The 25,535-nt window shown below is 41.6% G+C and overlaps 1 protein-coding gene across 2 annotated transcripts in view; it reads right to left on the bottom strand.

Annotated features, from left to right (window-relative positions):
• Positions 1-25,324, bottom strand: part of KAT6A (lysine acetyltransferase 6A) — a 117,786-nt gene extending 92,462 nt beyond the window's left edge. For both annotated transcript variants that reach the window (XM_056116910.1, XM_056116911.1), the window contains exons 1-2: positions 25,245-25,324; positions 22,345-23,263 (exon numbers count right to left, since the gene is read on the bottom strand). In XM_056116910.1, the coding sequence (XP_055972885.1) occupies positions 22,345-22,944 (600 nt within the window). In that variant the 5' untranslated portion in view covers positions 22,945-23,263; positions 25,245-25,324. The remainder of the gene's footprint in view (positions 1-22,344; positions 23,264-25,244) is intronic.
• Positions 25,325-25,535: the final 211 nt, after the last annotated feature.

The following is a 25,535-nucleotide window of genomic DNA, read 5'->3' as shown; positions in this document are numbered from 1 at the left end:
GATGACGACGGTGACTGGAAGTAGAAGACTATGAGACTATGATGAGACGAGGAAGAAAATGTAATGAGGGAGAGGACTTTGAGGTCTATGAGGAGACTAGGATGATGGAACTATGATGACTGGGACCCCGACCGCAACTATGACAATGATTGCAACTTAAGGGAAGAGATTCAACTACACTGGAGGAAAACTGAGACTGGAGACTTTGGGACTTGGGAACTAGAAGGAGGACTAGAAAATGACTGGAAGTAGAGGACTTTGAGATCTACAAGGAGACTAGGATGATAGAACTAAGAAGACTAAGACTACAACCAAAACTCTGACTACAATTGTGCTATAAGGGGAGAGATCGGACTACACTAGGGAAGAGAGAGAAATAAACCGACCACTGTCCAGCCTGGACCCCAGTTTCTCTGTTTAACCAGTCCTCCGTCTGCTGCCGTCATCAGGCCTGGGGAGGCGGCTCTCGGCCACTGAATGTTCCAGTCCCCCGCATACCCATGCCTTTTTCTTTTTTTTTTTTCTTTTTTTTTTCCCTTTATTGTATTTTATTTTTTTTTAAAGTTGTAGATTTACAATTTTCTGTGCTCTGGTTTCAATTATACAATGATCAGATACCCATCCCTCCACCAGTGCCCATTTTCCACCACCATGGATAATATCCCTCCCACCCCCATCCCACCATCCCCCCTGTCTCTGTGGCAGGGCAATCCCCTGTGTTCTCTCTCTCCTTTTGGGTGTTGTGGTCTGCAAAAGAGGCATTGAGTGGCAAACATGTTCAGTCCATAGTCTACTTTCGACATGCATCTCCCCTCCTGGGAGGATCCTCCAAACATCCTTTATTTGGTGCTCCCTTCTCTATCTGAACTGCCCTTTCCTCTAGGATACCCGGCTGGCCTCTAAGTTATGGAGTAATCCTCCTGGTGCTGATCTCAGCTATTCTTGGGTATTAATCTCATACTTTGTTACTTTATATCCCCCAGATGAATGCAATCTTTCTATGTCTATCCCTCTCTTTCTGACTCATTTCGCTTAGCATGATACTTTCCATATTGTACCACTTGTATGTAAATTTTATGACTTCATCTTTTCTAAGAGCTACATAGTACTCCATTGTGTAGATGTACCAAAGTTTCTTTAACCAGTCATCTGTTCTTGGGCACTCAGGTTTCTTCCAGTTTCTGGCTATTGTAAAGAGTGCTGCAATGAACAAACAAGTGCAGATGTCATTTCGACTATACATTTTTGCCTCTCTGGGATATATTCCCAGGAGTGGTATTACCCATGCCTTTTTCTTTAGAAACTCACATAACATAGCAAATCAAATCAAAGAGGAAAATTCTTCTTTTGGAGAGCAGATGAAACCGTGTATATCTAAACTATGTCTGCAAGGATAAAAGGTGTTAATTAGTGAAGAAAGGAAGAAGCAAGAGAAATAAGAGTATTTTGATTCCATTCCCTTCCATCCATCCCTGACCCTTAGAACTATTTTTAGAGAAATCTTTCAGCAGTCTGAGAAGGTACAGAAGGTAAGGCATATATCTTGCCTATAGTCACTTCACCCAAGCCTGGTGTGAACCCTGCCACCATGTATGGTCCCTATGCAGCAGCATAGACCACTCCAGAACACATAGCCCTGACCACACAGGTTTGGCCCAAACCCCACCCAAAAAACTTTTATTCGAATAAACATTCTTGGGTCAAGGTTCAAAGGGCTTGAGTGCATGGTTTGCATGTGAGATGCCCAGGTTTGATCCTAAGCACTTCATGGTCCCCTCAACACTGTTGAGAGCAAACCCTACACCAAGTCAGGAGTCGTTCCCAAACACTGCTTATAGGTAAAGGTAAGGTAAAGCCCCCCCCCCCCCCATCGTCGATTTGCTCGAGGGGGCCCAGTAGCGTCTCCATTGGAGACTCTGTTGTTACTGTGTTTGGCATATCGAATACTCTCGGTAGCTTGCCGGGCTCTCCAAGAGGGGCGGAGGAATCGAACTCGGGTCGGCCATGTTGGCCGCTTGTAAGGTGAACGCCCTACCGCTGTGCTATATGTTTGCCAAAAATCAAACACACAAAATTAAAACTCTACTTCCTTAATCAATTAGCTATAATTCAACAGCTGAACCTTGCTAGTGGCTACTGAACAGAGTACATTCATTTGAGAACATTCTATCATTCACAAAGTTCTGACAACAGACATTAACTCATTACGTTATCTACATTATCTACATTAAAAGAAAAAAACGTGGCAAGGAAAATAAATCACCCAAGGTCATAAAGTGAGTAGTTCCAACATGGAACGCAAGTTATCTGGTTGTCCCATTCCTCTCCCCCAACCCCAGTTCCAGAAATCTCAAACCCAGGGCCTCACACATGGAAAGCAATCCTTACAACTGAGTCACATCCCCAGACACATGTCTCGTTTTTCAGTCTAAGATATTACCCAACCGTGTATGATCAGAAATTATTCCTGGTTGTCCTTAGGAGTGACCCCTGGTGGTGCACAGGGTTGAGTAAAACAGCTGCATGCAAGGTAAATAAATGCCTTACCCCTGTACTATTCTCTCTAACCCTTAATTCTGAGTTCTTAATTACTTCTCAGTAAGTTTGTGCTTGGCAGTAACACAGACTAAAGGGATGACACTGGAAGGGAAACCAATGAGAAAGCTATTAATGAAAATCAGGGAAGAAGTAATGAAGACTAAAGGCTGAAATCAAGAAGTGGTTCAATAAAAGAGATATTAAAGGGAATGTAAGGATCCAGACTGAATGAGAATCTGTCCACCACTCTCCCAAAATCACAGCAAAATCTACACTAAAAACTAGATTAGAGAATCCTGCGCAACCCCTCTTTGAAAAGGAAATGGGGCACAAATATGCTGCCCACATCTCCCTTCTTGAGATTTATACTTTCCTATTTTAATGCTGAGATGTGTACTTTGGGGCTCTCTCCACTCTGGAGAAGCCTGTACTCTCTCTTGAGCACCTATCTCTCCTAACTTCCCTTTACCTAATTTCCCTAAATTTGTTGTACAAAGATTTTAAAATTAAAAATTTTTTTAAAAAGGAAAGGAAAGGAAACAGGAAAGTCTAGCTATCTTCGTGAGATGAATCACATCACTGAGTAACAAGCAACAGCCTGAAACCCAAAACAATGTCACTTCACCCACACCTCTGGGACATGCAGGTTGAGCGACAACCAAGTCAAGGAAAGATTTCCATGGCTGGGGCACTAAGGTGCAGAGCTTTGCCCTAAAAAAGAGGGAGCTAAACAGAAAATCCAACACTTACTGTTAAGAAAAGCCTGATTCCTATACCAAATTTGTAACTATACCCTTTGGCACAGCAGGCAGGGTATTTGTCTTGCACGCGGCTGACCCAAGCTCGATTCCTCTGTCCCTATCGGAGAGCCTGGCAAGCTACCAAGAGTATCCCACCTGCAGGGCAGAGCCTGGCAAGCTCCCCGTGGCTTATTCGATATGCCAAAAACAGTGACGACAAGTCTCACAATGGAGATGTTACTGGTGCCCACTCGAGAAAACCGATGAACAATGGGACAACAGTGCTCAGTGCTACATACCCATTTTAATATGCAGCAAGAGAAAAGCAAATACTCCTATAAGACTCCTAATGGAACTTCCTTAAGATTCACTACAGACTTATCATATAGGACAGAAAGGAATGTATGATATAGACAAAGTCCAATCACAAATATTCTATCTAGGTAAGCTATCACTAAAATTTGAAGGATACAATGCTTTCAGATAAGCAATGTTTACAGAAATTTATGGCAACTATAATAGTTCTAAAATAAATACTAAATGTCATCTAGCTAAGATATAACTTAAATTTGAAGGAGTGATACAATGCTTTTCAGATAAGCAATGTTTACAGAAATTCGTGGCAACTAAATTGTTCTAAAATAAATACTAAATGATGGGGCTGGAGAGATATTACAGAGATACTACAGTATATGACTTGGGGCCAACTCAGGCTCAATTCCCCAGAATCCCATATGGTCCTGATCTGAGGCCAGAGCCCTGTCAGGAGTGATCCCTGTGTGCAGAGTAAACCCTGAGCACCTCTATGGCACAAAAACAAAAGCAAAAAACTAAATACTCTACTAATTAGAAAGGGGAAGGGGGAAACCACCCACCAAACTACTCAAAAAGAGTGAAAAACCTTAAAAACCAGAAATTTTATGGGAAGGAAATAATGGGGACTCAGAATGAACTTTGGATACTAGTTTCAAATTTAATGAGATGTAAGCTTAGAACTCTAGGTTTTATAAACTCCATGATAATCTTGACATAAAAACATTTAGAAGACATATATATATACATATATATATATATGCACACACACACACACACTTTTTTTTTGGGGGGGGGGAGTCACACCCAGCGATGCAGAGAGGTTATTCCTGTTTAAGAACTCAGGAATTACTCCTGGCTATTGCTCCAGCCCCAGAAGATATTTTTTAAAAAGGCTAATTGAACCTTATTACTACATAAATGCAGATGTTAAAGTACACAGGTACAAAATAAAAAAGACAGCAAACTCCCCCAAAACTTAGAACTCATAGGGGCTGGAGCAATAGCACAGAGGGCAGGGCGTTTGTCTTGCATGCGGCCAACCCAGGTTCGATTCCCAGCATCCCATACGGTCCCCCGAGCACCGCCAGGAGTAATTCCTGAGTACAGAGCCAGGAGTAACCCCTGTGCATTGCTGGGTGTGACCCAAAAAGGAAACAAAAAATTTAGAATCCATAAAGGAAAAAAGTGGCAACTAGTTCCCTTATTATAATAATTTCAGTAAACATATGCCTAAATGAACCCAAAAATATAATGGCCAGATAGATCAGAAACAAAATTCAACCTTGTTACTTCAAGGAAACCTTTTTCACCTTCAATGATAAAAACACACTCAAAGTTAAATTTGGAAAACAATCATATAGGCCTTAAGACGTCAGGGATGGCCATACTTGTATTAAGACAAAAAAGTTTTCAAACTAAAAAGATAGTAAGAAAGACACAGATGGACATTATATAACAGTTGGACACTGTATAATGATCAAGTCAAGAGGACTAAGCATGTATGCTCCAAATGAATGGGGCAACAAAATATAAAAAAAAAAACTGCTGATTCAGAGAAATAACACAGCAGATAAAGTGCTCGCCTTGCACGAGGCCAACCCAATTGAGTACCCACCATCCCATATGGCCCCTGAGCACCACCAGAAGTGACCCGTAAGCACAGAACTCCTGCAAACTGCCATGTGTTACCCGAAACTAAAACAAAACAAAAGGCTCTTAGCAGAAAGAAAATAATAATTTAAAATACAATAAATATAAATAAAATAGACATCAAGAAGACAATACAAATGATTAATGAAGCCAAATGCTGATTTTTTGAAAAATTCTAAGATGAACAGAGAACTTCCAATCAACCAGATTAGAAATTAAGAGATTTTTAAATTATAATAGACACCACAGAAATTTCTTTAAAAGATCAAGACTACTATAAACAACTTTATACCACTGAATTGGAGTTTAGAAACTAGGATGCATGAATTTTTAGAATCTCAGTCTCATAAAGCTGAATCAGGAAGGAACAGAAAATTTGAACAGGCCAATTCCAAGAAAAGAAATTGAAACAGTAATCAAAAGTCATCCCAAAACAAAATCCCTGATGGGTTGACTGGTAAGTTCCACCAAACCTTAAAAAATGTCTTACTACTTTCTTATTACCTTATTTACCTTATCCTTCTCAAACTTTTCTCAAAAATTTTTAGAAACAAAAATTCTCCCAAATAGTTTCTACACATTACTCTAATTCCAAAAACAGACACATATCAGCAAAATTACAGACCAATATCCCTGGTGAATAGAGATAAAAAAATACTTCAACAAAATCTAAGCAAACAGAATCAACAATATATTGAAAGAATCAAACATTATGTGGGATATAATCCAAGGATGAAAGGATGATTCAACATATGCAAATCAATTAATACAAAACATATCAACAGAAGATTAAAACCATGTGTTCTTATCATCAGGGAAGAACTAAGTTTGAAAATTAAATACACATTTATTAGTTTCTTTAATACTGAACAAAATAGGAATAGAAGGAATTTGTCTCACGGCACAACAAATCCACAGCTAACATCATAATGAAAAGTGAAAGATGGAATCTAATTCCATCACTTCTAGCCATCACAGTATTGGAAGTCCTAGTAATTAGGCTAGAACAAAAAAAGAAAAAGAAGTCAATATATTTTAAAAGAAAGAAAACACTAGAACTATTTGCAGAAGGCAATATGTTATCTTTAGATAATACAGGAAACCCTAAAGATTTCACACATAACTGTGTATGTATATAAACATATATGCATACATACATACTGTACAGGGGCAGGCAACAAAACTTATACACATCATTTCTACAAGCAAATAATGACAGAGAAGAAAAAAAATCAAAACAAGGGGAAAGAGGAGTGAGCATGAGAGAAGGTGTTGTCACCAGTGAAAGAAACAGAAGAGGGCACAAGTAAATGGAAAATTAGCACTATTAAAATGTCCATCCTGGGTTAGGTCCAGAGATCAAGTTCAATGGGCTGAATGCCTGGTTTACATTTTAGAAACCTGGGTTCAATTCCTGGAATGCTGGGAGTTACTTCCAGAACAGAGTTGACAATAGCCCGCAGCACTGATGGGTGTGGCAAAATAAATAATAACAAAAGTATTACAAAGATTCAATGCAATCCCTATCAAAATTTTTCAAAGACACTGAATAGTACTGAAGTTGTGAATAAAACCACAAAATATGGGAATATCCAAAGCAATCCTGAGGAAAAACATGATGACAGGCATTGCATTCCCTGATTTTCAATTATCTAAACTAAGCAATGTGGTTATGAAATAAAAGCAGACATTTAATTTATGGCAAAAGGAATCAAGAACATAAAAATGGAGAAAGAAAAGTTTCTTAAGTGGTGCTAGAAAAACTAGTCGCAAAAAACTAAAACCAGACCACTTCTCTCTCACATGCACAAAAGTTAATTCAAAATGAATTTATGACTTAAATATTAGACCTGAGTTTTAATAAAAATACATCAAAGTAATAAAAATTGGAAAAACAGTCCATGGTATTGACTTCATGGAATCAAACTTCAGGAAGTTTAATTCAGGAAGTAAATTCCAATGGCATGGAAAGATGAATAAAGGGGTTACATCAAACTAAAAGCTTCTGCAATATGAAAGAAGCTATCATTAAAACAAAAGGATAGGGATGGAAGACAGTAAAGGGTTAAGGTATAGGCTCTTCATAAGGTCAATCTATGTTCAATCTAGCAGCACTTAATCCCCTGGGTACCACCAGGAGGGATTCCTGAGCACAGAACCTGTAGTAAGCCCTCCAGATGTGTCCCAAAAAATAAAATAATAATAATAATTAACAAAAGGCTATCCTACTAAATAAAAAATATTCACACACCATACTTTTGACAAAGAGCTAACATCAAAAAAAAGGCTCTAACATCTAAAACATATTAAGCACTCACAAAAATCACCAACAACCAAAGGAAAAAGAAAAATCAACCTTATAAAAATAGAGGGGCTAGAGAGTAGGGTGCCTGTCTTACATACACAGCCAACCTGGGTTTGATCCCCTGCACCACATATGGTCTCCCAAGCAAAGGCAGGAGTAATCCCTGAGCACCACTGTATGTGGCCCCACAATAAGTGCAAATGCACACACAAGTAGACAAAAGAGCAAACCTAATTCACTTTTGGTGGGGTTTTAAACTGATTGAGCCTCTATGTAGAATAATAATAATGAAACAGCTCAAGAATACTAACAATAGGAGCCAGCAAGAGATTACAGAGGGCAGAGGGCTTGTTTTATATAGGGGTTCAATCCTCAGCATCAAATGTAGTCCTCCAAAATCTGCCAGGAGTGGTTCCTGAGCACAGAGCACAGGAATATGCCCTGAGCAAAGCCGTATGTGGTCCCAAAACCAAACAAAATATTTAATGAAACTACCTTGGGCTAGACAGAGAGTACAACAGGTAGGGACCAGGTTTTACATGGGACTGACCCATGTTTAATCCCAGGTTCCCCACATGGTCCTTACAAGCCCACCAGCAGTGATCCCTGGGCACAGAAACAAAAGTAAGTATTGAGCACTGACAGCGGTACCCAAAAAACAAAAAAGGAATAACCATATATCCAACAATTCCATCCTTAGGTACCTATCCCAAGAATATAAAAACACAGATTAAAAAAAAATCTATGATGAGTCCTATTTACAATAGTCAAGATCTAGAAAAAACCCAAGTGCACCAATGCCAGGTAAATGTATTAAAACTTTAAGGTGTATTAAAACACTTGCTTGTTTGCTACATCAAATGATGCGTGTCGCAGTAAATGAATTCATTTAAGAGGAGAAAAACAAGTTTCTGGGAGCTGGAGAGATAGTACAGTGGGTAGAGTTTCCTGGGTTCCATCTCTGGCACTTCATATGGTCCTCCAAGCCCCACTAGGAGTGATCCCTGAGCACAGGGCTAGGATTGATCCCCAAGCACAGAGCCAGGAATAAGCCCTGAATACAGCTAGGTGTGGCCCAAAACAAATAAACAACACCAACAAAGTATATAAAAGGGAACAGACATGTTCAGTGAAAACCCACAGAATGACAACAGAACTGGGGCACCTAAGGATAATGAGAAGAGTAGGGCAGAAGGATTTTATTGACTAGTGCTGGTTTATTGACACTTTGGTGATAGATGTCGTATGGTAACAATGTAATCATACAAACATTTCTAAAATGCTCATTATAAGAGTAATTTTTTAGTGTTAAGTAAAAAAATAGTAGGAATGGACAAGAACTGAACCCAAAAGAAGTGATAAGGAGATATAAAAGATGATGTTCGTTTTGGAGCACTCAGAGCCAGAGTCAAAGGCAATTCCTCTCACATTTAAAAAAACCAAAAGAGTAAATTGGAAGGGGATAATAATTTTCATGAAGTTCTCATAAACTTGGAGAAACTGAGACAAAACACTTTAAACAATCCTAGAGTTCAAAAGAGAGGTTAAGTTTAGAATATGAATTTAAGAGTCATTATAGAGCATGTATGTCTAGAGATAAGTCAGGAAGGTTGCAACAATAAGTGAGCAAAGAACAGAACCTTAGGGAATTCAACATGTAAGATACAAGCAAAAGATAAAAGCCAGTAAACAAATGAATTACCAGAAAGTTGGGAGGAGCAGGGAAAGACATCTAGGAAAGAATGATTTCAGAGAGTAAGAGAGGAGATAATGGCAACAAGAGCTAATACTGCTAAGAGGGCAGGTAAGATAATGATAGAAAATGTCCACAGGAACTGTTTCAAACTGAGATTGCTCTGGGGCCAGAGGCCATATTAGAACAAATCTGGAGCTAATAAAGAGTTTTTCAAAGTGAAGGAAGAGAACACACAGTGTGGATGGAGAAAAGGTTTGGCAGTGGCGTTATCAGAGAGATTAGTTCTAGAGGAGACTATATACTCTATAAACATAGTGAAAGAGGCAAGTAAGTGCAAAAGGAATGTATTCAGGTTAGCATGGTAGATATGCATTTTGAATGAACTCCTAAAACTGGCTAGACTTCCAGTCCAAAATGTCCCCTGACTCCCTCACTCAGCTTCCCATAGAGATATTGTGTTTACAGCAGTGGTTTTCAACCCTAGGCTTGTGCATCAGATACAGATGGAGGCTTTAAAAAAGAAAAGAAATCTGGGTCCCACTGCTAGAAACTAGTTTAATTAGTTGGTGTACTTCTTTAAGGCTTCTCAGGCAATTCAAAAGTGAATTTAATGTGAAGAACAACAGTTTTAGAACTAAGGGGAAAATGACAAGCATGAGAAGAAGCAATTAAAACATGAAAATGGTGACATGGGATCTAAACACTAAGTCAGACTTTTATTTAAAGAGGTCCTGGAAAGGTTGGGAAATTATTAGAGCACAGCAACACACTCAACACACACACACATACACGTTAACTGTAATGTTTCTGTGAATTCTGTTACAAATTCTAGAAATCTCAAGAGTTGAAATGCTTTCCTATTGGCAATAAATAAGGAAGAAAAACAAAATCTGTATTAGCTGAGAGTGTTAAAAAACCAACACTTTATAGCAGCTCTTTAGGCAAACTACAGTTCACAATTCCCTGGGGGGGAGGGGGGGAAAGCATATAATATTCTCCATTCATGGAATCCACCTCTTTCACACAAAAGGTACACATCAGAGGAACTGATTCTCTACTTTCACTCATGAAAGATTTTAAATTTTTAAGTTGCCAGTCTTCTAATACAGCAGTCATTCTTTCTCAAATATATTCTACTGATAATCCCAAAATCCCAAAACCAGGGCTGGAGCGATAGCACAGTGGTAGGGTGTTTGCCTTGCACACAGCTGGCCCAGCTGAGCCAGGTTCAATTCCTCGGCCCCTCTTGGAGAGCCCAGCAAGCTACCGAGTATCTCGCCCATACAGCAAAGCCTGGCAAGCTACCCGTGATGTACTCAATATGACAAACACAGTAACAACAAGTCTCATGATGGAGACGTTACTGGGCCCGCTCAAGCAAATTGATGAACAATGAATGGAAGACCAGTGCAGTGCTAATCCCCAAAAAATACCAATTACTTTAGAACTATTCCCAAATTTAACATTTAATGCTATGTTATTTGCTATTTATTTAGGTTTGGGGGCTATACCCAGTAGTGCTCTGGGCTTATTCCTGGTTCTGTACTCAGGGACCATGTCAATCACAAAGATTAAAAATATTTAAAAAAAAAAAAAAACAGTCCATGTTATTTCAGCCTTCCCTCAAAGGTTTACTATTTTGAAAAATCATTTACAAGGGTCAGGAAAAGGAAGAATAGCTCAAGTAGCAGAGCAGATCTCCAGCATATGCAAGACCCCAAGTTGAACCCACAACATCTCATGGTCCCCAAGTAGCACCAAAGGCATCTATGGTAGCCTCCTGAGTAGCACTATCCTAAGCAATGCCAGAACATCAATCCTGAGCACTTAACAGTGAGGTCCAACAAAGCTCAATGGAGTATCACTGAGTATCACTAGGTGGAGTATCACTAAGCACTCCACTGGGTAGAGTGGACCCCCTATGGGTCCCTATTTAAAAAATCCTGGTTTGGGGGATGGAGGGCGAGGGCGAGTGTTTCCTGGAGAAATAGTACAGTCGGTAGGACACTTGCCTTGCAAGCCAGCTGGGGTTCCATCTCCAGCACTCCATACAGTTTTCCGAGCACCACCAGGAGTTAACTACCAAGTGCAGAGCACAGAGCACTCCTGGGTGTGACTCAGAAACCAAAAAGTAAATAAATAGTTTGGGGAGGAGGGAATGGGGGAAGAGCACCAGAGAAAGTTAGGTGGCAGAAACCTAACATGCCAGAAAGCTCAATCCTATCCCAGCAGCTCTGATATTATTCAAGTCATTCAGACATCATCCATTACACACTTTCTGAAAATCAAGTTTAACTAGAGTGGACATTTATTTTTAACAATCCAGGAAGCATTTTTTCTTCTTGTATTGAAGAAGTTCAACTAAACTTAGCAAACAACAAACTATTCCCGTTATACTGGCCCTTAAATAGACAATCTTCATCTCTCAAAAAATAAAAAAAAAGTTTCAACAACATATCTTCACACTGAAAAGAGCATACTCAAATTATTTGTGGCTTACAAAACATAACAGAATTGTCCAGACCAGGCTTTAATTTTTTTTCCATTAAAAAGGGAGTTCTACATGTTTATATTCACTGTTCTCTAATACTGTAATAGTACCTACAGTGTAATTTTTTTCTTCCAAAAAATCCAAAGAGGGTGGCTAGAGAAAGAGAATAGCGAATAAGGCACTTGCCTTGCACATGGCTGACCCAGGATCAATGCCTAGCACTCCACAGTCCCCCAAGCATCACCAGGAATGAACCTTGAGCACAGAGCTCGGAATAAACCCTTGAGCACCACCAGGTAGGACACAAACCGCGCCCCCCCCAAAAATAAAAGGAGGGAGGGGGGGAATAAGAGACCTGTTTGCCATGCACAAAGCCGATATTAATTTCAACCCTCATTGAGTCCCAGGGTTCACATATAGTCCTAGACCACTGCCCGGAATGAGTCCCAAGCAGAGCCAGGAGTGAGCCCTGAGCACAGCCAGGTATGGCCCAAATCCCGCCCTTCAAAAAAAAAATTTTTTTTAAACACCAGAGAACCCTGACTACTACTTCCAGATGTGATTCATGTGCTCTGTGATATAACTAACAAACAAGGCACTAAAGCCTCTTTGAGCCTCAATTTCTCTAACATGTCTAGCATCAACCATTATCAAAAACTTTAATATGCAGAAGATTTCATTCTTTTATCCTGAGAATAACAAAACACACAACATCACTGACAGACTTTTTTTTTAAAGAAGTTTTTTCTTAATTGCTGGCAATTAAAAACTATTCTGATCCATAATGGTATCCTGCAAATCCAAAAACTACTGTAATCTCCATGTTTCATTTCAACCACTAACAAAATAGTGACAGATTATGAACTGTTTCTTCACCTGTTCCTTAAAGAAGTTGAAAGTAACTGGAATTGAATTTACAGAGTTATGTACTGTGGTGATAAAAGCCATCTGTTGGGAACTTTGACTTTCCTGCCAAAAAAAAAAAAAAAAAAAAAACAGAAGAAACAGCCTAGATATTTTCCTGAGAACCAGCTGCAGTTGAATGAGTCCTAATCCTACTCCAGCTGGGAAAAGCAGAAGAATGAAGTCGCTACTGGTCTAATTCATCTGCTGCAGATCTTTTGTGAATTGACTCCTCTGCTGAGTAGAGCCAACTGGTAAACAATTTTATCAGAATCAAATTTTTTAATTCCTATGCCTAATATTTATGGTGTTTCATTAAAAACATTTTTAAATCAGAACAGTGAAAGTATTTACTATTGTAACTTTTTTTCGTTTGTTTTCAGGCCACACCCACTGGTGCTCAGAAATTACTCCTGGCAGTGCTTGGTACACTATATGCAGTGCCAGGAGCCAACCAGACTTGACCACATGCAAGCTCTACTAGCTCTCCAGTCCCTACTAGAGTAATTTTAAGAAACATTTTCTAGTTCAGTAAGAAATACTTTAACCAGCAAATCTGGCACCTGTATTCAGTCCTCTTGCCCGCAGTTAAGAACCCATTAAGTGTAGAAAATATTCTCTGACATTCTAAATGGAAAAAGAATATATTTGTCAAGGAGATTCTTACAACTTCTAGAGGCCTGGAGACCTGCAGAGATAATATAGCAGGTAAGACACTTATCATGCAAATGACCAATCCAGTTACTGACCACAGCCCAAGAGTGATCCTTGAACACAGAGCTAGAAGTAAGCCCTCACCCAGGGAGAAAAAAGGGCCTGGAACTGAACTTAAAATTTTCCCAGAAAGGTCTGAGTGATGGTAAAGCGAGTAAGGTGTTTGCCTTTCACAGTCAACAGAGGTTCAATCCCCAGCACCGCTATATGGCCACCTGAGCCCTCCAGGAGTGATCCCTGCATGCACGGTCAAGAGTAAGCCCTGAGCACTACCAGATGTTCTTACCCCCAGAACCTCCGCCCAAATAAAAAATTTTCCCCCAGAGTCAGAGCAATAGTTGCAGCTAACTTGGGTTCTACTCCCTGGACCTTACGTTCCCCCAAGCCTTGTGAAGAATGATTCCTGAGCAAAGAACCAGAAATAAGCCCTGAGCATAGCTGGATGGGGGGGTGGGGGGGGGATTTCCAGATTCATCAAATAGATTTCTTATCTATTTGCTTTCCTAGTATTAAGAGTGTGATGGACACCCAAAGAGAGAATAAAAGGGAATGCCCTGCCACAGAGGTGGGTAGGGTGGAGTGGATGGGGTGGGGGTAGTGGGAGGGATGCTGGGACCATTGGTGGTGGAAAATGGGCACTGGTGGAGGGATGGGTACTTGATCATTATATGACTGAAACGCAAGCATGAAAGTTTTTAAGTCTGTAACTGTACCTCACAGTGATGATTCACTAATAAAAAATTGAAAAAAAGAGTGTGTGATGGGCAGAAAAATAGTACTGAGGCAAGAGACTGGATAGACTAGAGCACATGTTTTGCAAGCATGAGGTCTGGGTCCAAGTACCAGGTGGTCCCCAAGCACCCTAGGAGTAATTCCTTTAAGAACTGAGCCAGGAGTAGTCCCTGAACTTCTCCTGGTATGCTACTCTTCACCCCTACCCCCTCCCCAGCCCCAGCGCCACAACAAAAAGTACTGACCCATATGCCAAGACTAACTAAACTAAAAATAAAAAAGATGGTTAGAGCTGAAGCGATAGTAGAGTGGGTAGGGACCTGGGTTCCATCTCCAGCATCCTATTTGGTCCCCTGAGCCCCACCAGAAGTGATCCCTGAGCACAGAGCCAGGAGCAAGCCCTGAGCACCACCAGGTGTGGCCCAAAAACCAAAAGAAACGACCAAGGTTAAGATAATAAATCAGATAATAAATGTATTGTAAATATATTAATTTTCCATTTGGTGTTTTATAAGAAGTCATAGAACTTGCACTGAACATATTAAACAGCATTAAACATTATTAAACAATTATATAGATATTATGCCTACAGAACTTAACAGCATCAAGCTCTTCTGAGAATAAGTATATGCTAAAGCACTTCGAACTATGCCAATACATGATCCCTTAATAAATAATAAACGTCCATATACAACTGATTACATTCCCTTGCATACTGATACAGTGTAAAGGAAGACAGGTCAAGATAAGATACCCTTGATCTCTTTTCCTCTTTATTGGTTTCTGGGCCACAGCCAGTGGTGTTCAGGGCTTACTCCTGGCTCTGTGCTCAGGAATCACTCCTAGTCGGACTTGGGGGACCATATGGGATGCTGGGAATGCTGAGTCGGCAGCATGAAAGGCAAGTGACCTAACCTATCACTCCGGGGCCCCTTTTCCATTTTTTTTTTAAATTGGCGCCACAGTACAAGTGGTGATAAAAGGAGGATGCCACATGGTCAAACCCATTGTCTTGGGACATGCCTGATTAGGTTGATGCTCAGAGATAAGCAGCAGTACTAAGGCGAGGGAGGCATGAGAAGCCCTTGGTTTGATCTTTAGGAAGACACACAGGTCTGAAGAGACAGCTGACCCTACACACACACACACACACACGCACACACGCACGCACGCGCGCGTGCATGCGTAGGCATGCCAAAGTCCAGAGATAGTTGGAGGGACTAGAACACATGTTTTGCATGCAAGGGGAATGGGTTCAGTTCCTGACACACATTTGAGTACAACCTGAACATCAGAGGATGTGGCCCCCAAAACAAGAAATTTTTAAAGTCTCAAACAAGAGCCAAATGTTACTTTATTTTTTTAATGTCTCTTGTGTGTGGAAATGGAGCAACTGGGTAGGGTGTTTGCTTTGCATACAGTTGACCTGGGTTCCTGGCACCCCATATGGTCCCTTGAGCACCACCAGGAGTGATTCCGAAAGCACAGAGCCAGGAGTAAGTCCTGAGCACTGCAGGGTATGCCACACATACAACCCTCACCTAAAAAGAAAGAAATATTTGGACCCGAGACATATACAGTAGGTAAGGTGCTTGCCTTGCAAGCAGCAACCCTGGTTCTGACCCCAGACCACATCTGATCTCCAAGCCCCACCAGGTGTGATCCTGAGCATACAGCCAGAAGCAGGCTCTGAGCACAGCCAACTGCTGCTCAAAAACAGGGTCAGGGGAATAATAAGAATTAGGGAATAATACCTTCTCTTCCCTTTCCAACTGGAGCGGTTCAGCAAGTACGTGGGTGCACATAAAGTTCAAACACTAGAAATATAACTATAAATTTAAGTCCAAATTCAAGTTTACATATTCACACATACATATATATTTAAAAGGCCTTTCTACAAACATGTATAATTTTGGTTTCAAGAAGTTTGAAATTAAAGTAAAAATTATTCCTGAAAGGAAAACATCCTTACAAGACTCAGTGTCTAAGAGATAATTTTTTAAAGAACAAACACAATCTCAAATATTAGCCTCATTCAAGAACTATCTCACCATTTCTCAGAAATTTACCAAAATAAGGAATATAAAGAAGTAAAAGTTAGGACCTAAGAGAACTCAATGGACTGAACACATTTCCAGGTTCACCTAAATACCACTCACCACCAGCACATAGGAAGCTACCCACAATCATCCCAGTTCCAGGACAAAGCCAGGAGTAACCTCCAAGTACGGCCCCAAAACACAAAAATTTTAAGTAAAAGTATGGTAAAAGAGAGCTTGGGGAAAGTACATATCTCTTATGTCACCTGCCTTATTACCAAATAGGAACTAAATCCTAAATGCACAGCTCACTACAGATATATACACGTGTGATGGGGGTCAGGCGATAACTCAAAGGGCTAGTATTGAATGCAAGACTTAATTTTGATCCCCTGCATCACATGGTCCTCCAGGCACCCAAGAACAACCCTAAATAACAAGCGAGGAATAGCTCCTGAATAGCATCAAGTGTGACTATTTTTTAAAATAATTTGATGAACAAGTGATTAAAAAAAAACTCTTACAATACTATCTAGATCTCAAAAATAGATTTACAAAGAGGAACTATTTAAGCTATTACTACCACCCTCACAATGAAAGAGAAATAGTATTTTATTTCAAAATGAAGCACTCAGTTATAGCCATGCAGCCAGGAAAGTTCAGGTCCAGGACAGTACAATGAGTAGGGTCTTGCATGTGGCCAACGCAGGTTCAATCCCTGGTATCACATGTGTTCCCCCAGCTCGCCAGGAGTGATCCCTAAGATCAGAACCAGGAGTAACCCCTGAGCACTAAGAAGGGTGGGGGAGAAGGGTAGGGAAAGGAAGGGAGAAGAGGGGAGAAGAGAGGAGAGGGAAGTAGGTTGGTTCAGGAACAACAAATGAAAATAAGCATAAAAACTATCTTCCCAAAGTGTCATAGGGACCACAGAGATACTACAGCAAGTACATTGTTTGCCTGGCACACAGACATCACAGTTTAGATTCCCAACACCCTATATGGTTGCCTGAGCACAGCCAGCTGTGCCCCTCCCCCCCCCCAAAAAAAGAAACCAGTATGTATCCATAATCTAGTTTCTTGTTTGTATTTGGCCACACCTGGCTGTGCTCAAGGATTACTTCTGGCTCTGCACTCAGGAATTACTTCCAGCAGTGCTGGGATGCCAGGGATCAAATAGGCAATGTAAATACCCGACTGTCATTCCAGCCCCATAATCTGACTTCTAATACATTCTTATCATTGGTTCAAAGTCAGTTTTAGAACATATTCTATGACAGAATGTGAGTACAGTTAAAAAGGGAGAGGAAAACTGTGCAAATAAAAGCATCACTGGAAGTTTGCTAACATTTAACAAGATAACTCACAGTGGTTGGAGTGCACTGCGAGGCACTATACATAAGAGACAACAGGTAGAGACAATAGAGGACTGGGGAGTCCAGGTGCCCAAGTTCATAGGCTAGTGCTGCCATCTAATATCTTTGTTACTTGAGCCAGTAACTCACTCTTTCATGCCTCACTTTGAAGACTCTGTTATCTACAAAATAGGTGTTGCTGAAGAGAGTAAGGAGTTAATCTGCATGAAGTTGACCCTGTCCAAACCTCAGCACCATTTACCATCATTTACCATTCCTTGAGCACTGCCAAGAATGATTCCTGAGCAGAGCCAGGACTAGGTCCTGAGTACAGTCAGGTGTGGCCTAAATCAAGGGGGGTGGGGGGGTGGAAGGGAGCAGGGGAGTCTGACAGTATTGTTGGCAAGATGCTTGGCCCAAAAATGTAAGACCAAAATAAAACATCAATGCATAAGTAATACCTGATAAGCCAGAAACCTAGCTCAATGATAAAGTACCTGGGTTACATGAATGAAACCTGGGATTTGCAGCACCATAAAAAATTAAAGGGATATAGGGGTTAAGGTACTTGCCTGACAGGTTTGATCCCTGGCACCACATACGGTTCTCCCAAAAACCCACCAAGAGTGATCCCTGAGCTGGAAGTCCTGAGCATCACCAAGTGCAGCCCCAAAACAAATGAAAAAAAGTAAACTAGTAAAATATATACTTGACACACAGTAATTAAGTTAAATGAACTATCCTGAACTATCACAGTAAAGACAAGTCAGAAATTTCCTTTACAACATAAATAAAAGTTTTAAATGACAGCATTCTATGAATTTCCCTCAATATTTATATATGGAAGATACACTTAAATTCAACTGCATTCACAAAAACTCCTAAAAATGTTTTCTATACAGCTGATTTCACTAAAAAGAACAAAAATCACTCAGCTGCAAAAATCTAGCAGTTTTAAAGTTCCTTCTAAAGGTTAATCTCTTCGTGTGTGTGTGTGTGTGTTTTGGTGTGTGTGAGCGTTTTGGTATGTGTGTACTGGTATGTATTTTAGGTCACAGTGGGCTGTGCTCAGGTCTTGATCCTTGTTTTGTGCTTGGGCATCACTTCTGGCAGAGCTGAGGGGAGGGACTATATGTCCTGCCAGAGATCATCCAAATAAGCCACAAGCGCCCTTCCTACCTACTGCCATTGCTCCAACACAACTGCTAGTCTCTCTTCTCTCCTTCGCCTTCCCCACCTGCTTTCACTTGCTTTCTCACTCATGCTCTCTCTCTCTCTCTCTCTCTCTCTCTCTCACTCACACACACACACACACACACACACACATATAAACACAGTTCACTAACACACTTATAATTGACACCAAAAAAAAAAAAAAAGAACTTGCTCAGGCCGCATCACACAGTCCCTGAATTTCATCTCTCACCCCAGAGCTAACCAGGTCAACAGACAGATTTCGCATTTCAAAGAAGGTAACATCACTTCAGCAACAATCCTTTCCATTCTAAGCAGGGTGTGGTCCAGGGTATATACTCAATAACTATTTGCAGAATTAATTAAAGCCTAAAAGAAGAACTACTTCTAGCCTACATTTTCTCTCCTCATACTGTCACAAGAACATTGCTAAGTTTAAGAAGATCTAGATTCATAACAGCAACAATTCCACATAGGAATTTATTAGATAAAAAGGAAGAGATGTAGTTAGAATACAGTAAAATTAGTATATAATCTGTTAGAGTACAAATAATTTTCACGCTAAAATTCGAAGTATTATGGACTGAAATATGTGCATTTCATATTTTTAGAGAAAGTCACTCAAAAAATTCACCATAAAGATTTATTTAAGGCTGGGAAGATAGCTCAAAGGGTTGGAGCACACATGTTACATGGAACAGCCAGTTCTATTCCTTGAACAGCCATCCAATCATCACCAGAAGCCGACTCTGAGCACCATGCTAAATGCTTTTTGAGGGAAGGGAAGGAGGAAGGGAAGAAGGACAGGAGGAAAGGAGAGAGAGAGGAAGGAGAAAGGGAGGGAGGGAAGAAGGAAGGACCACTAAGGAACAGAAAGATTTTACACAGATTAAGGCACACGCCTTGCATGGAGCAGACCCAGTCCTTCCACTAGCTACAGGAGACCCCACAGCACAGTCAGATATAGCCCTCCCTGCACCTTGGGGATAGCCAAAAAAAAAAAAAGGAAGAAATTCTCATATTCTCTCTCTCTCTCTCTCTCTCTCTCTCTCTCACACACACACACACACACACACACAACACGTAGATCTCATCGATCTAATGTCAGATACTGCCAGGAACATTTTTTATGATCATACCAATATGCATCATCTCAATAGAACTTAATTTTCCCAATGTGTACTTCAAATTTAGTTACTTTGGTTAACAACACTATGCATTAAAGTTATTTAACCAAAGAGGTATTTCTTTCTAACCAGAGTAAACCAGCAATCTACATTGGTGGAAATTTTTTCCAGCACACAGATCTCAACTCAGCTGAAAAATAAGGACAGTTAAATTAGATAGTTCCCAAGGTTCCTTTCTAATTTTTGCAGCATCAAGACTCAAACACGCTGCCTTATACATGCAAGGGAAGTACTCTACCAATGAGCTACATCCCCGGGCACTGAAAGTCTCTTTGAGAAGTCCTGAAAAACCCCTGAGCACCACAGGGAACACTCCAAAAAGAATCTGAAGCATCACCAGGTATGACCCAAAATTCTTTAAAAAAAAGAAAAGTTAAAACCTAGGTGACAGAACTCAGACCTATCCTATATTGTATTATGCTACTTCCCTTTTTACAATATACATAAGGGGCTAGAGTGATAGTACAGCAGGGAGGGCGTTTGCCTTGCACGCAGCCAACCCGGATTGGACTCCCAGCATCCCATACAGTCCCATGAGCACCACCAGGAGTAATTGCTGAGTGCAGAGGTAGTAGTAACCCGTGAGCATCACCAGGTGTGACCCAAAAAGCGAAAATAAATAAATATAAATAAATAAATAAAATATACATAACTGGCATTTGTGTAGTTATTATTTTTGTAATTAAAAGATCTAATTCAAGCAAGGGAAAGTATTCTAAAAAATACGCACCCAGACATTCTAAAAAGAATTTACAGTGCCTAATTATTTTAAATCAAAATACCAAAACTCGTTCTAAACTATAGAGTATCTCCTGCTTCCATGCCACTAGTGCACTTGAAGATCATCTGATAACGACTGTAACAATCGTTATTTTTTATTTGACAATAGCCGTATGTGAAAAACATAGTTCTAATAGATAAAAGTACTTGCAGCACTGAACTACAGAATGAAGGACTAACTTTACTTGTCTACCTTGAATTTTTAATAAATACTCAGAAATACTCAAATAATATAGAACCATTTATGAATGGCATGAGGAAAACTGGATATTCAATTCATGACTAACAGATTCATTTTAAAATATTAACAGTAAGACAATGTTCCTACTTCAAACTTCACCGACAAAACTAAACTGAACTCAAAAATTTCAGAGGAAAATACTGCTAATTTTCAACTGCAATTTAAACAAAAAATTTAGGTGGGTTACTAACTGCAATACATTTAGAACAAATAAATATGTATTTAATATATTCAATGTTCAGTTTATAGTCTCATTCTAAAAGTAGTATTATAGCAACTTAAAGTAACTCAGTTCTCCACAGAATTTAGAAACCTGAAATACCTTTACAACTAAGATACCAAACCAGAGCAAAAACTAGTTACTAAACAAAATTTCTTCTCTCCCTGAATATTTATTTAAGGGTCAAAATTTACTCTTAAGACAGACTTTTTTTTTTTAAATTTTGAGTCACCCCCGATAATACTGAGGGGTTACTCCTGGTTCTGCACTCAAGAATTATTCCTGATGGTGCTCAAGGGACCATATGGGATGCCACAGATCGAACCCAGGTCAACTAGCACCATATCTGCTATACTATCACTCCAGCCCTATAGAAGACACACTTTAAATTACACAAAACAATTGTATGAAACAAAAGCACAATAAGGAATGTATGCTAAATATCAAAACTACTAACTCCAGACAACTTTACCAATAAAGTATGATAAAGTTGTGATCCATACAAAGGTCATAAATAATAAAATTTAGGACTTCATTTGCAAAAGATACATATTGCAGACTACTAGGAAGACTACTAACAGCACAAAAAAGAAAAGCAAACAAGAAAAGCTAAGTTTGCTTAGTCAGTACTGTGGGACAGAAGAATCCCATTCCTGTCTAATGAAAATCTGTGAGAAAAAGAAAAAAGAAAGGTTCTTAGAGTCACCTTGCTTAATTCCAGTTCAGGTCTCCAAAATTTGGCAGCTCGTCAACTTCTAGCAGGATTGTAGTATAAGTATTGTTATGTAACAGTTAAAATTGTAAACTTTTAAGATCTAAATGCATTCTTTTGGTAGATGAATAGACAACTTTACACTCTGAACCTGAAGCATCAAATATTTCAGTGTATCAGAACAATTAGCATCCATTCAGTTCTCATCAAAAAACAAAAAAACAAGAGGTGTTCATTCTACAAAAATCCTCAAAAATGGGGCTGGAGCAATAGCACAGTGGGTAGGGCATTTGCTTTGCACGCGGTCAACCCGGGTTCAATTCCCAGCATCCCATATGGTCCCCTGAGCACCGCCAGGGGTAATTCCTGAGTGCAAAGCCAGGAGTAACCCCTGAGTATCGCTGGGCATGACCCAAAAAAAGAAAAAACAAAATCCTCAAACATGGAGATGAATTTTTATAACCCTTAAGCAACTTCCTAAGAAATGTGAATCAGTAATGGCCTATATAAACACTGCTGCATGTATCTTTCTTACCTTATCCTTTTCATGTGGAAGCAATGACACTGGAGGTAAAGAGGAAAGAGATTCACAACTCTCTTTCCCATCCACATTGGTTGCTTTAGTGTTGAGCCGATAAAGAGGTCCATCTTTAAGGAGTCGGCCATGGCCAACTGCACGTTTAATAGCCAATCGCAACTGCTGGTGAAAGCCAGAGGCAGCACTGCCTCCAAATAATGCAGAGACATCCTTCTGACCTTTCAAATAACGTTCAATGCTTTTCAGAGTTGAGCCACCAGACTCTGCCAAGCCCTCAACTGCCCGCTTGATCAGTTTATTCCAATCTACATTTTGCTTGTTATCCAATTTTCCATGGTTTCGAGGTTTCGGAAGTGCAATTCGCCCAGGATTATCAGGATCTTTATAGGAATTGAGTCCTTTATTTGAGACTTTTAATATTGTTCCATCTTTAACACTCAACTCCAATTGTTCTAAAACAGTTTTACGATCCAAACCATGGGATGAAGACACTGCGTTGCATATCCTTTCTTCTGAAGGACGCTGTTTCTGTTTCTTCACTTTTTTGATGGCCTCTAAAATCCACTCCGTATACAGGGGGTTAGCGAGTTTTACCATGGTGAAGAATTCTGTATATCCATAGAGTCGTTATCCCTTATCCTGATGCTGAGTAAGTTTTACACCATGGAAAACAACATTCCCGGAGGCTGAGAACCAGTTAACCATAGCATACAAGTTTTCTGGTCTGAGTCCTTCCTCCCTTACAAAACGGAAAGCCTCCCCACTTTTTCCTTAAAAATGTTAACAATCTGTCATCTTAATGTCTTCAAACTTTGCAACAAATTTCTCAATAGCACCGCACGCACATGGGTATCTTCATAAAGTTGGAAGAACTCAAGAACATCTCATTCCCAGCCGAAAAAAATGCATCTTATGCCTGAAAAAGAATTGAAATGAAGTCAGTTTTCTATCAATGCCCATTTTGTAAATAAGTCATCAAAAAAATAACAAAACAAAAGAAACATTTAAATTGCTATTTAAAACAGTTAACAAGCAAATGCTTATTGAACCGCTATGGAAATTCCAACATGTCCCTCAAAATTCCAAAATAATCATGTACGTAAACCACTGAATGAGACATATGATGAATGACAACAATCAATCAAAAGGATGCTTACTATTCTGTACCCACAATGTCCTCACCAGCCTAGGAACTGAAACTCTTCCTTGACATTTTTCCCCAGAAACTATCCAAGACTTCAGCAAGTAGCTGAAGTAGCTGAAGGAATACCACAGTGAAAGTAAGAGTGCATCTTTCATCTTTCAAAATTCCAGACAGAAAACCATTGTGAAAAGTTCAAGTATGTCACTTAGTGAATGAAACAACAACTATAACTTGCACAGACCAAATTCATATTTAAAGCACAATAATAAAAGCACAATAATAAATATTTCAAATGGAAACCAAAACATGAAAAATAGTTAAGTGTAAAAAGTGCTTAAAAGAGTTTCAAAATAAAACAATTTTACGCAAGAATTTTAAATTATATGCTGGTAGCTTCTCTAAAGTCAAACTTTTTAGTAATACCCGTTATACTGTAGGGAATAACAACTATCAAAATGTTCATAAGCAGTTTATAGGGAAATAAAAGAGGCCCAGAACCACTAAGTTTAAATGCAAAACAACATTCTGAAAGCCCAGTGCAGGGGCCAAGAGGGTGTATTGCCTGTTTGCTCGTCTAAAGAGACCTTCTCTAAATACTCGAGACTGCTGTCCTGAAATAAACACTGATGGGTAAAACACAAATACATTGCCTCTCCAGAATCAGAGCCCGCTTTAAGATGCCTGCTTCTTAAAGACAAAAGAATCTGCAGGTACAAATATATATATATATATATACACACACACACACACACATATAATATATATGTTTTAACTATCAAAACAATTCAACCTGCATCTGAATAACCCCTTCGTTTCAAAAAAAAAAAATCAGAGCAAACGCTTTTTAGAACTACTTATCCCGGCGAGCACTCACGACATAAACAATGACACCAGACTGGCTCCCGCGGCAATTAAGAGTGAGGTGAAACCAAAGCCTAGAGATCTTAGAAACGCGACGGCTTCTCAGTGCTCCAGCTGGGGAGGCAGAGCTGAATGAAGCGGACACGCCAGCCCGAGCCAAGACTTATTTTTGATTCCGCTGCCTGAAAAGCAGCGCCCGGCGAGCGCCGTGCCCCGAGCCCGGGAGCGTCTCCGGCGCCCGCGGCCGCGCGACCCCCGGCGGCCGGGGCCGAGGGGGCGGCGGCGTCCCGGGCCGGCTCCGACCCGCCGCCCGGCCCGCGGCGCGAGAAACTTTCCCAACTCGCCGGGCCCCGCCCCGCGGCCGCTCGCGGCTCCCACCGGGCACCGGCGCCGGCAACTAAGTTAACAATGAGGCGGCGGGCACGGCGCGCGGCGCGGACGACCCCGCGTCCCGGCGCCTGACAGGTCGGCGCCGCTGACAGGCGCGGGGCTGACAGCGCGGCCGCCTCAGCACGTGCGGCCCGGGGGCGCCGCCGCCGCCGCCCGCCCGGCGCCGGGCACAGGTGCGGCGCCCGGGCGCCCCGACGGGCAGCGCTCGCGTCCGGCCGGCGAGGCCCCGCGGCCTGGCTCCGCGCCCCGCCGGCTCCGGGCGGGCGGCGGCGGCGGGCGCGGGGCGGCGGGCGCGGGGCGGCGGGCGGCGGCGGGCGCGCGCGAGGGGGCGGCCGCGGCGCCCCGGCCCGAGGCCTGGCGCAGAGCGGCGGGAGGCGGCGCAGGCCGCGGCGGGGCCTGCAGCGGCCCGCCGAGCCCGCGGGGCGGCGGCGCGGGGCCCCGAGCGGCGCGGCGGCGGGCTCCACGGGCGCGGGCGGCCGCGGGGGGCTCCCCGCCTACTTACCGGCGGGGCCGAGCGGCGGGGTCCCGGGGCCCCGGGCCGGACCGCGGAGATGCCCCAAACTGACACGGCCGCCATCTTGGAGACAGTGAGCGCCGGCCGGGGGGAGGGGCGGCCGGGCGGCGGAACAGCCGCGGGGGGAGGGGCGGTGCGCCCGGGAACGGCGGCCCGCGGGAGGGGCCGGGAAGAGCCGCGGAGGCGGCCCCGGGGCGCGAGGGCCGGGGAGCCCGCGGGGGGCGGCCGCGAGCGGGAAGAGCCGGGCCGCGCTGCGCAGGGCCGGAGGGCGGGGCGGGG

The sequence above is a fragment of the Sorex fumeus genome, unplaced genomic scaffold, assembly GCF_029834395.1.
Source record: "Sorex fumeus unplaced genomic scaffold, SorFum_2.1 ptg000033l, whole genome shotgun sequence".
NCBI lineage: Eukaryota > Metazoa > Chordata > Mammalia > Eulipotyphla > Soricidae > Sorex > Sorex fumeus.
This window is presented reverse-complemented; position numbering and strand designations above follow the sequence as displayed.